Genomic DNA, 13,382 nt, shown 5'->3' with positions numbered 1-13,382 from the left:
TACATAACATTACAAACCATCAATACCACATCTATCATTCTGTCCTCTCCTGGAAGTTTCCAAATCAAGAAAAATTTACAACCTTTGCTTAAAATATCCATTATGTATTGAGTGCTTTGTTTTGAAATCTTTGTTAGTCAAGTGATAAATATATATATACATATATGTGCATATATACACTAGTTGTGGTAAAATCAAGGGAGAGTAGCCCCCCCTTGTCCACAGGGACTATGTTCCCAGACCCCCACTGGATGCCTGACGCCACAGATAGTACTAAATCCTACATGTAATGTTTTTTTCTACTTATCTTATCTATGATGAAATATAATTTATAAATTAGGCACAGTAAGACATCAACAATAATTAACAAAGAAATAGAACAATTATCACACTATACTGTAGAAACGCTATGTGAATGTGGTCTCACAATGTAAAACTTCTTATGAAGTGTTTACTTTGAGAACTTTCCATTGAATATTTTCAGACCATGGTTGATCTTTGGTAACTAAAACCTTAGGAAGTGAAACCTCAGATGAGGGTGGACTTCAGTGTACATCCTTAGCTAAAAGGGTGAATACAGTATTTGATAAGAATATCCTGAACAATTCCAGCATTATGAGAATCAGCTGCTTGACAAGACTTTCTTGGACTCAGGCGACTGTGCCTGTCTCAGGTAGCCCCCTCAGGGGTCTTACCTGTCACTGGCTAACCAGCCTTCTCACCTCTGAGTCTGCAGCTTTCTATGAGTTGTTTACCATTCCAGCCCAAGGCTCTGTTGGGGATAGAAGACTAACACCAGGCATGCCCAGCATTTATAGCCAGGGTCCTAGGTCATTGCTAAAACCTCAAGGCAGTTACTAAGCACATCTTCTTTAAGGAGATAAGCAGCTGGGATCTGTTACAATTTGTTAACCCAATCATGGGCTCCCACAATCATCACCATAATCAGACCAATTAACATTTCCTTTACCTTACATTGTTCCTTTTTTTGATGGGAATAGTTAAAACCTACTGTCTTGGCAAATTTCAAGTATATAATAGAGTGATATTAGCTATACTCACTCTATTCCACATTAAAGTTTAGAACTTTTTCATCCTGCATATCTGAAAGTTTGTACATTTCCCCTCATTCCCCAGCCTCTGGTAAACACCGTTCTACTTTCTAGGAGTTTGACATTTTTACATTCCACATGTAAGTGACATCATGCAATATGTGTCTTTGTGTGTCCGGTGTATATACCTAAGCCTTATGTCCTCCAGGTTCATGCATGTTGTCAGAGTGACACAATTTCCTTCTTTTCTGAGGCTGAATGGTACCCCCATTGTGTGTGTATTTACCACATTCTCTCTATCCATTCATCCACTGATAGACATTTAGGCTCTTTTCGTGTTTTGGCTATTGTGAATAATGTGGAATTAACAGGAGAGTGTATATATCTCTTTGTCATAGTGATTTCATTTTATTTAGATATATACCCAGAAGTGAGATAATTTGATCATATGGTAGTTCAATATTTTTTTGTTTTGAGGAAACGTTATGTTGTTTTCCATAATAACTGTACAGATTTGCAGTCCAGTGACAGTGAGAGACTTCTGAAGTGGTGATATGAATTTGGATATTTTTCTACTCATGTCAATCAAGCATTTAGTGTTTACCAGGGCACTAAGTGATTAAAAGCTTAGCTCATAGAACGCCAATTGGTTATAACTTGCTTCTCGCCAAATTTAACGTGGAATTTTTTTTTTTTTCATCACAAGGAACCGATGAAAATATCATAGCAATCTGGAAAAATGTAACAGTTGTTTGCTGTTCAACAATTTCCCTCATCTCACTTAATTATATTACTTTAAAATTTGGAGAAATCTAAAAAGATATTTCTTAAAACAAAAATATTTAAAGGGCAAAAAAGACAGTTGCTGCTTAACACCAATGACCAAATAATTACTAAGCACTTCAAATGTTGTGGGGGACATGTAGATACAGCTCACAAAAATGATGAGTCAGTATGACAATTTCAAGCTAATATAAACTTTTTGTTCTTTCATTGCAACAAACCAATGTATCATAAAAAGTCTGATGTTTTCTAAGTGAACATTTTCAAGATCCCTCTCAATGGCTGTAATGACTGACTCACTCCAGGTTCTCACCTTCTCTTTACTAGAGTATTTTGTAGCAAGATTTTCCTACTGACTCAAAATGGGATTTGGAACCTAATATGATCAGCTAGGGTTCTTAACTAGGAAGAGACAAAGTCAATCCATTTTAAACTGATCATACTAAAAATAATTGAAAGACCTATAAAATCTTGAGAAATTAGGTGAATTACGTCTGAAGACTCTTCAGTCATGAGGACTGGCCAATATGATCCTGAAACGAGTCTTGTGAAGGTACCACTGTTCCCTTCAGGGTGCTATTTATAGCATCAGAATCAAATTATAGGCTCCTATAATATGATATAATAGAATATAAGAGAAAGAGGGCAGAAAGCATATTTAAAGTAATAATGATAAAAAGATCCTTCCCAAATCTGGGGAGAGAAATAGACATCTAACTCCATGAAGCCCGGAGAACTCTAAATTAAAGACGTTTTCACTGAGACACACTGTAACTCAGAAATCAAACATGTTTAAAATCATTTTTTAAACATATTTTAAAATTTAATTGGCTCAGTATTTCCCTTTTCCAAATGAAAGGTGTAGTTAATTCACTTATAAAACTATGAGAAATATAAGAATATTTAAGGTCTGATCTGCAATAAAAGTACATTGTTGAATATTTTCTACACTTGATCTTAGCCAATAGGCTGAGAAGTGATGTTGAATATTTTCTAAACATCATTCCACCAAAGTATGATGATCATTTTTACAAGCTTAACAAGTGAAAGTTGTTTTGTAGTTTAGTGAATATTTCCAACAGAATGGAAATATAACTGAAAATATATAATACCTAAAATCAATGAAAGAAAACTTCCATAAGTGTGACATGTTAAGAATTTCTGCTTATATGTTTTTATTAAACTAACCACATTCCATTTAATGTATTAAATGTTTGGTTAATGCATTCAAAACTGGGAGCCAAATTCATGCATATATCATTACTGTACAGACATATCATTACTGTACAATTACTGAACTATGATATTGAAAATTTATGTTTAAATAAAGTTCAGGGACATAATAATACTGGAAAAGTCTGTATAAAGATGTTTGTTTTCTTCACTACTGTATTGACCCTAAATGCACTTGTGAAAACACCTAAAGAAGTTCTCAGAGGACCTTCCCCAACTTGGCACACGGCCATCACAGCCTAGTAGTGACTTTACCTACATTCCAAGTCTCAGTGGAAATTTCTATGTGAATCCAAAAAAAAAAAGCATTAGGCTAAATCTCCCAGTAAAGAAGGTCTAGAATCCTAGAATCATGATTGCTCTTGAGTTTCCATGGAGATGTTTAAAATGTCAATTGCAGAAATGAAAGTTTAATCTATGTACATTTGCTTGGATAATTTTCAAAGACGTTTACTCAGAAAACAACTTCATTTATATGATGATGGTTGGACTGCTGTCAGCTAATCAAGCCAGAGAGTTTGTGAAAGTACAGAAATAATAAAAGGTGCTAATACTAATTGTATTATTTTTATTCACCACAGAAGAGGAGGGACTCTTGAGCAAGTAGGTAAGAGAAGTTTATGTAGAATTAACTACATTTTATATAATAAGCAATAAATACATCTAGGCATCTCATTAGCCAGAGAACTCCAAAGAGAAAATTTTAATTGGTTGAGCTTGGCATAAACAAAAGATACAAATACTTTATACTAAATTATGTGTCCTAAAAAATAGATGGGCTGCTCACTTAGTCACACTTTTTTTAAAAGATATGAAGCTCTTTTTAAACTTAAAATGTGTTATCATACAATTCTGAGAATTGATCTGATTTTAAATGATTGATTGTAAAATCACAGGAAAACACTAACATTGATAATAAAGGCAACTCTTGATTCTGTCTTTGAATTACTGTTCTGGACGTACAATGAGTAATACATGGGCTTACCCTAAAGTATACCGTATTCTGAAATATAATTGAGACTAATCATGGTATTCTATGGAAAGTATATAATAAAAGTTTACATGAATTTTAAGAAAATGTCAAGTATAAGAATTTACTTGGCCAAAATTGAACTAAGATATTTATAGGAAAAAAAAAAACAAAAAGGAAGTTGAAGGAAGAGTAATAGTCATTAATGAAGTGTGGATGCACTGTATCCACAGCTCGTGATGTATTCTCTGGAGATGGGATAAATTGCAGCCAAGTGGAGAATGCTTTAAAACAGGACCAATAACACAATTTATATTCCTTAGGAGTTGAGATGTTTTCATGCAAGCATGCTGTGTAATCACATAGGTGCTAATTCTGTGGTATTAACCTTTGGGCAGTGTGGGTTACTGTTTGTATGGAAATCATTCAAGACTGAAGGTAACCAGTTTGGGAAATGAGTGACGCATTGTATGTAAGAGTTGGTTAGGTTAAGGAAAAAGCTTTCAAATGACGTTTGATGTTGAGTGAGTGGCTGTACTTTTTACAATGTTGTTCAGGAAAAATTAAAGAATATGAAATGGACAACAGATGGCGGTTTTGGAGCTGATTCGTAACTGTGCTTTCTGAATGCAAGGTGAGATGCGGGTCTTGGAAGATGCTTTGGATGTGCTCGAGTGATACTTAAATAACAACACTTAAGAATCACAATCCTCAATAAAGATTGTGAAGGACAATCTACTTTATTTTCTACTTATTATAATAGCTTTTATAAAATGAAGAGTGATTACTTGGCACCAATTGCAATCTGAATACTGATTCTTACTTGTTCTTTTACCTCACATGAGTTCAGAGTTTCTAATCAAAACCTAGAAATTGCTTCTCTGGATTTTATATGAAAATATAAAATGGTTAAAGTAATATAATATATATTAATGGCTAATATTACTATCTATGGATAATTATATATAATATATATAATTTAAAGGATAACTTCTAAAAATAATCCAGGTAACAAATAATATGTTTTGTTCTAGTTATTCATTTTTTGGTTATTAAACACAAACTGCGTGACATTGAAGTGGCTTATGCTTTTAACTTTTGCATTTTATTTATGTGTTTTTTAAAATTTCCTGTACACATCAATAATTTTCTAGTGAAAGAGTAACAATTCCTGAATAAACAAACTTGTAGAGATTTTGTGCGTATCACATATACGAAAACAATTTGAAATTGTATCATCAAGCAGTTGTAGTGACAAGTGAGATAAATGTAAATGATGGTGATGGCAAGTTTTATCTAATGGACAGTTAAAATATTCCAGTGTTTCTTTGTGCCTATTCCACATAAAAGATATAGATTAAGATAGTTAAATGCTCTAAACTTAAATTCTTTATACGTAGGTGAGCTAGAATTATATCTAGTTTGCAACTTCAACGCTCTCTGACGTGGTTGCGTAATAAAGCAGACTGAAAGCATTCTCACTGCAAAGCAAAATTTGAAGGACGCAAACTTACAATCAGTTTCTGTCTTTAAAAATACCTGTCTACCTAATTGCCTGCTTATTAATGCTGATTCATCATTGGACAATTTCATGGAATGATATGAATTATAACACACAAAACATACATACACAAATACTCACTGTGTATTCTAGATCTCTTTATATTGTAAACAACATGGATCTCAAACTTTATGGGTTCAAAAATTAACAATACCCATCACTTGATTATTAAATACTATGAATAAATGATTACAAATTATTCTGTACTCTTTGCCCCTTCTTTAGTTGATCCTGCTGTGGAAACGCTTGAAGGAATAGCCTTGGGTAGGTCTCCAGGTAAGGGTACCATGGAGAACAAGGATTTTCTAGACTCCAGAGAACACCGTCCTGGGTAACATGATTCTGATTCTATAAAAGCCATGTTGCAGTGCTGTCAATTCTAGATAAATGATGGCAATGAAAAGTAACTCAATACAGATGTTGAGACTGATGTATGATCAGTCCATTTTGCAGAACCACAATAGACTTTGTATAACTAATGCATTTAAAATTGACCTGGTAACCAGGTTTACTGATTTCCCAGCCCTACACGTGAATGAGGCAAGTCAGGCTGGGGAAGGTCAAGAACATTAGGGTATTTTAAGGATCTTAAGAATGGAGGAGGTGATCCTCTGGTGGGGAGGGTTTTGTGCTTTAGACACTTTCCAGATTTCTTATAACATTCTCAGCAAAGCCAATTTACAGACGCTTCTTATGTGAATCTACACCTTGCTGCATCTCTGTAAATAATCACACCAGCTTTCTTTTGTAATCAAGAATGATCCTTGAGACGAGTTTTGATGAAAAGTGAGGAGAGAGTAAGGTATGAAAATATACTTCAGTGGAAAAGTCTGCATTATCTAGTCTCTAGAGGACACTCTTCTGTGTTTTCCAACAGCCTTGAATAATTCACTGCATATATCTGTGATTCAGTTTTTTATCTTTATAAGAATTAAACCCTAGTTTTAAAACCTTTATGCTCTATAAAACACATGAATCACTAAAATGAGACTTTTTCCAGTATTTTATTTTCAACTCTAAATATAACATAGGAAGAAAAAATCTGCAATGAAATTGATGCATATTGATTTCAAGAAATGGTCATATGTAATTCATTTTGAAATTTGGGCAGCATTTGGATGGTTTTGTTTATCATATAGAATACATATACCTATAATCTGAATTGGACGGTGGATAATGGTTGTTTCTTTGCAAGTGAATTCTCCTAGGTAGGGACAATTTTGTACTGGGAGTAAAACATGAATTGGATTTCATGCAGCGGCTTTGAGAGACCATTTTTGTAATTTAATGTGTGTGTGTATATATATTAGTAATAGAATATGTCAAAATGAGTGAACTATAAACACTGAAATAACTTTGTATGTGTTTTAAGAAACTTTTCACATATACTCTTGACCTTCTGCCACATTCATATAATTTCTATTTTGTAACTTCCATTTCTTTTTTTCTTTCTTCCTTTTCAGTTCTTTTTTGTTTGTTTGTGAATAAAAAGCAGCCCACTCTTATTTCAGATTCATTATCTCAAAATATTTAATATTTGAGGTATAAAGGAGGGCAGATAGGAGATACATTTAGGCAAATGGATAGATAAATAGACAGATAGACAGACTAGACAGAGAGGTACATAAATCTGGGAATCCACCTCCCCAATATATATTTTAAGGTAAAATCACTTTAAGTCTCTGAATCTCAGTTTTCATATCTATAAAATGTCAGCAGTGTCAAGGTCAAGAGATAGTGGTCAAGATTAAATTCAATTTAATCCTGGAGCATATCCTGAGATATTCCAGGTGCCAAGATGGCAATAAAAGTTTTCACCTTTTACTTTCTCTTTTATTTAGGACATTGTCCAGAGTCAAGTTTTGTTTATTCTTGTAAAAAAAAATCAATTATTTTCTGCTTGCTCGTCCCTCTATTTTACAGTGTAATTAATGCTGATGCCTGTGTTGCAATATTTTAAAATAAATTTTAAAAATCAAAGAGATTCAAAATGTTTTGAAATTAAAATGGATTTTATATTGTTCTTCCAGTGGATAAAAACAAAATAAAATGGGAAAATAAGCTATTTGAATTTTATTTTAACCTAAGAAAAAAAATTCCCTCTTCACATTAGACCTTGAAGAATTCAAGGGTGATATTTAATAGTCAAGGTTGCTTCCCTATCAATGCAGGGGGTCTGTTAAGTAATATATTACAGAATACTAGAAACAATACAACATAAAAACCCAAAAAATTTCCATTGGTGGTAATGATACATGGAATCAAATATGAGGTATAATGTACCATTCATTTTTTTTTTTACATTTGGCATTTTTTTTTCACCATTAGAGTGTGATATTCACTACCTCATGGAAACATTTTTATAGACAGACATATAAAATATATGTGATAGGAACAGTTATAATTTCATTGGCAATTTCAAATATTACATTATTAACTTGTTAATAATTAAATTACTAATATAAATTGTATACTATTGGAAAGTCTCACATGCTAATCATGTTGAATCCAAAGGTATTTATAAAAAAAATTGCTCTTCCTTTTTTTTTTTTCCTTTTGCAAGTTTTCAGAGGCCACATTTTATTGGAAGATCAATTTCTCTACGTAAGTTGAGGACCCTGCTGTGTTTTGTACAATATATTTGGAGTTCCAAATATAAAATAACTCCAGTTATATTCAAATTACATTTTTGACTTATTCATTGTAGTAAATATACGTATTATAAGATTTACCATTTTATCCATTGTTAAGTGTACGGGTCAATGATATTGAGTACATTAACAGTATTGTGTAGCCATTGCCCACATCAAACCAGGATACGTTATTTTCTTACTCAGCTGAAACTCTTTACCCATTAAACACTAACTCTTCGCTCCTGTAATCTCCCAGGCCCTAGCAACCACCATTTCAATTTTCATCTCTATAAATTTTATCACCCTGAGTAAGCCATGTATGTGGAATTAGGTGTATGGCTTATCATGACTGGCTTACTTTACTTAGTATAATCTGTGCACGCTTCATCCATTTTTGTAGCATGTAACAGAATCTCCTTTCTTTTGAAGACTGAATAATATTCATATGTATTTATGTATAAATATATGTATATAATATTAATGTGTGTGTGTGTTTACATTTTTGTTGGTGGACTTTTGTGTTGTGTCCACCTTTTAGCTATTGAGAATAAATCTTCTAGGAACATGGGTATAAAAATACCTGTTGGTAGATAGACTCTGCCTTCAGTCATTTTGGACATATACTCAGAAAGGCAATTGTTGGATCACATGATGGTTCTATGCTTATTGTTTTAAAAAATTGCAGTAGCATTATTCACAATGGTTACACCATTTTGCATTCCTACTGGTATTGCACACATTCTAATTTCTTCATATCCTTATCAACACTTTTTTTTTCCTGTACTGTTTTTAATAATAGCCATCACCTAAGAGTGAGATGTGGTATCTTACTGTAGTTTTGATTTGAATTTTCCTACTAATTAGTGATATGGAGGAACCTTTCCTGTGTTTATTGGCAATTTGTATAACTTCTTTGGAGAAATGTTTGTTTAAGAGCTTCCCCTATTTTTAAATTAGTTTTTCTTGTTGTTGACTTATGTATTTCTTCATATATTTTTATATCAATCCATTATCTGATACATATTTTGCAAATATTTTCCATTCTGTGAGTTGGTTATTCATTCTACGGATAAAGTTCTTCAATTCACAGTTTGTTAAAAATTTTGATAATGACCAATTTATCTATATTTTTACTCTTGTTGCACACATTTTTGGTGTTACATCCAAGAAAGAACAACCTAAATGCAATGTCATGAAACCCTTTCCTTATGGTTTCATCTAAAAGTTTATACTTTTAGCTCTATATTTAGCTCTTTGATCCATTTAAGTGAATTCTTGTACACAGTGTAAGGCAATGGGCCCCATTTTGTTAATTGCATGTGGATATCCAGTTTTCCCAGCAGCATTTGGTGGAACGAGGTCCCCTGGGAATGGCTTTTGAGACTTTTGTCAAAAATCCTCTGACCACATAAGTGAAATGTTTTTATTTATTTTTTGTATCTCTATTTTACTTGGTTGGTTTATGTCTGTCTTTATGCCAATACTCCTCTGTTTTTATTATTGTAGCTTTGTAAAAAGTTTTTACTCAGGATAGTGAGCTCTTCAATTCTTTTGTAAGATTCTTTCCACTATTCTAAGTACCTTCAGATTTCATGGAATTTTAGGATGTACTTTTTTATATTACTATCAAGAATGTAGTTGGGATTATAACAGACATTTCATTGCATCTGTAGTTTTCTTGCAGTAGTAATTCCATCTTAATATTCAGTTTTCCAACATTTTTTGCCTTCTTTGTTAAATTTATTCCTTGAGATGTTATTCTTTTTCATGATATTGTAAATGTAATCATTTAAAAATATTTCTTAGTATTATATATTATTAGTGTATAGAAATAAAACTTACTTTATGTGCTACGACTGCGCTGTATTTGTTAATTAGCTCTCACAGATTTTTGGTGGACTCTTAACAATTTTATGTTGTTTGTTAACTAAGATAATTCTACTTCCAGTAGTACGTATATTAGAATTGTCAAAGTGGGCATCCTTGTTTTTTCTCTTCTTAAAGGAAAAGTTTTTCAGTCTTTCACCATTGAGTATAATGTTATTTGTGAGTTTGATTTTTAACTGTACCATCAGTTTGACATCACTTAAATATCTTTTTCAAGTGAAGCAAGTGTATGATCTCAATAGCTTACGGGACGAAAGAATGGTTTCATAACCCAGTCCTCCTGATCCGCAGGGCAAATATTTTATATTATTTTAACACTTTGTACCCTCTATTTATTCATTTTTTTAGCAGTATTCTTATTTTCTAATGCTTAAATTACTAAATTTCAAACATCTCTTGACTCTACTGCAGCCACTGTGTGTGAAGACTTTCTTCGTCCGCATCCTGCCACCTCCATCTTTCTCCCTCTCCATCCTTTCACAACATGGATACGTCCCACTTTGTGTCTGGAGTGGCAAGGTTGGCAGTATTGTTCCAGGATGTATTTGTAAAATACAAAAATATAGATTATGGTAAAACATGATGATATTTTAGTATTTCTACCCAAATAGTCCTTCTCATTATTAGTATTTTCTCTGTCAGGACACTTTTAGGACAATATATTTATTTATATTTATTGAGAATTGTCTGAAAATATTTTGAAAAGGCATTTGGAATTTTCAAGGAACTATTGTCAATAAAGGTTTTCACTTAGTTTTCAGTATTCTGTTCACACTGTTTGCATATGGTGGCTCATAAACACAAGTTCTGAAAAAAAAGTTTTTTGGATGCTATTAATTCCATTACTATTTTGCTACATGCATTTCTAGGAATGAAAATAAGCATGCATTTGTTCCCTTACATCAATTATCTAACTCTCCTATCCTTTCAAATTGACAATCTTTTTACATGTTTTTGTTGATGTTCTTTTATTTTAATTTGGGTGTATATATGTATATTTTTTCATTTTGTCTATGAAACTTTCACTTATTATTATTTTTTTTTAATTTGCAAGCAGCTTTGTTACCTGACACTTTCTCTTACATATATAATGATATTTACATTGTGAAATAATACTGTCTGATACATATTTGAAGATTCAAGTCTTTTTTAAAAAATGTATTCTTTTCTACATTTTTCCAATCATTTTACCTCATTGTACATTCATTTATGAATGTGTACTTGTGTTTGTGTGTATGTGTACATGTATGCATCTTCCTCTTCCATGTTACAGATTTGCTTAAAAGTATGGTAACAGTGGGGTCTAAAAGAATATTTGCAACTAAAATACGGTATAATCTGTAGAGTTTGTCTGTTTACAATGTCTCTGGAGAATTTCTCCTCCCATCTCCACAAAAAAGACTCCGAGGAGGCCATTTTGTTTTTTCCATTTAAGTGACTGCTCATTCCTCTAACCAGATTCCTTCCTCAAAGGGTCCTGAAATATTTCATCTCTTCTTGTGCTTTATGCTCTCCTGTTCTCTTTTAATTTATGATATATCTATTTTTTTATCATCAAGATAATTGGGATTTAACAGGGAGATATTTTATGTATGTGCTTAAATTTACACACTAACCTAAAATTGGAAAGAGTTTAAATACAAGAAAATAAAAGGTAAAAGTGAAATGAGTAAGACAAAGAAAATAAAACATAAAAATTAAATGAGTAAGATGAAGAAAATAAAAGGTAAAAATGAAATGAGTAAGACAAAGTGCCTTGAAGCAATGCTTAACACTTAAGTGTTACGGAGAGACATGAAACACATGCTATCCAGGAGAGCTTGAGTCGATTTATGAAATCCACAAGGAATGTGATGCATAGATATGCAGGCACAGATTCTACATTAACTACAGCTTTCAGAAACTCCTCTCTTCTGAGGATGCAGAAGACATTGACTTTGTTTAATGGCTACATGACAATAAAGATTCACTCCAGATTTCACAACAGATAAACTAAATAAGAGCTGTAGCATTTTAAATAATACACAGTCTGACTAAAATAATAACTTGAAATAGTTTGTTGTTTTATATCTAACTCACTTTTGTGTCTACCTTTAGGAAAAATAATAATATCAGTGCTCTATGGAAAGTTATAATCAAACATCAACTGATTTCATCTTGCTGGGGTTATTCCCTCCTTCAGGAATTGGCCTGTTTCTTTTTATTCTCATTGCTCTCATTTTCCTAGTGGCATTATTTGGCAACCTCTCCATGATCCTTCTCATCTGTCTGGACACCCATCTCCACACCCCCATGTATTTCCTACTTAGTCAGCTCTCCTTCATTGACCTGAACTACATCTCCACCATTGTTCCCAAAATGGTCTCCAATTATCTGTTTGGAAACAAGTCTATCACCTTCATTGGGTGTGGGGTTCAGAGCTTCTTCTTCTTGACTCTAGGAGGTGCAGAAACACTGCTTTTGACATTTATGGCTTATGATCGTTATGTGGCCATTTGCTTCCCTCTTCACTATCCTATCAGGATCAGCAGAAGAGTGTGTGTGTTGATGATAACAGGATCTTGGATAATGGGCTCTGTCAACTCCTGTGCCCACACCACGTATGCCCTCCACATCCCTTACTGCAGGTCCAGGGCCATCAATCACTTCTTCTGTGATGTCCCAGCCATGCTGACTCTGGCCTGCATGGACACGTGGGTCTATGAGTACACCGTGTTTGTGTGTAGCACCCTATTCCTTGTGCTGCCTTTTGTCATTATTGCATGTTCCTACGGCTGCGTTCTCCTTGCTGTCCACCGCATGCGCTCAGCAGAAGGGAGGAAGAAGGCCTTTTCAACCTGCAGCACCCACCTCACTGTGGTGACTTTCTATTATGTGCCCTTTGCTTACACTTACCTGCGCCCAAGATCCCTTCGATCTCCAGCAGAGGACAAAGCTCTGGCTGTCTTCTACACCGTCCTGATCCCAATGCTCAATCCTATTATCTATAGCCTGAGAAACAAGGAGGTGATGGGGGCCTTGAGAAGAGTAATTCAGAGAATCTGCTCTGTGAATATGTAGACAAAACTTTTGGCATGAGTACCTAGGTCTTGGGTATAAATCCATTTGTCAGTGTACAGCAATTTTAAAATATTTTATCATTAAATTCAAGGACTAAAATTAATCTAGAACAGAAGACAATCACACATGTCTGGAGGAAATTATCTTGTAAGTATATATGTATATTTTTTCAAGCCTTCTTCTTTTTTCTTCATGGTGTATTT

General features: G+C 33.3%; 1 protein-coding gene across 1 annotated transcript; it reads left to right on the top strand.

Moving 5' to 3' along the window:
• Nucleotides 1-12,240: 12,240 nt before the first annotated feature.
• LOC102527464 (olfactory receptor 2L3-like) lies at nucleotides 12,241-13,179 on the top strand. The gene has a single exon (XM_006219574.2). It carries the CDS (start codon nucleotides 12,241-12,243, stop codon nucleotides 13,177-13,179), a length of 939 nt encoding a protein of 312 aa, XP_006219636.2.
• Nucleotides 13,180-13,382: the final 203 nt, after the last annotated feature.

This window comes from Vicugna pacos, chromosome 25 (assembly GCF_048564905.1).
Source record: "Vicugna pacos chromosome 25, VicPac4, whole genome shotgun sequence".
Classification (NCBI taxonomy): Eukaryota; Metazoa; Chordata; class Mammalia; order Artiodactyla; family Camelidae; genus Vicugna; species Vicugna pacos.
The sequence above is the reverse complement of the archived record's forward strand: the minus strand, read 5'-3'. Positions and strand labels throughout refer to the sequence as shown.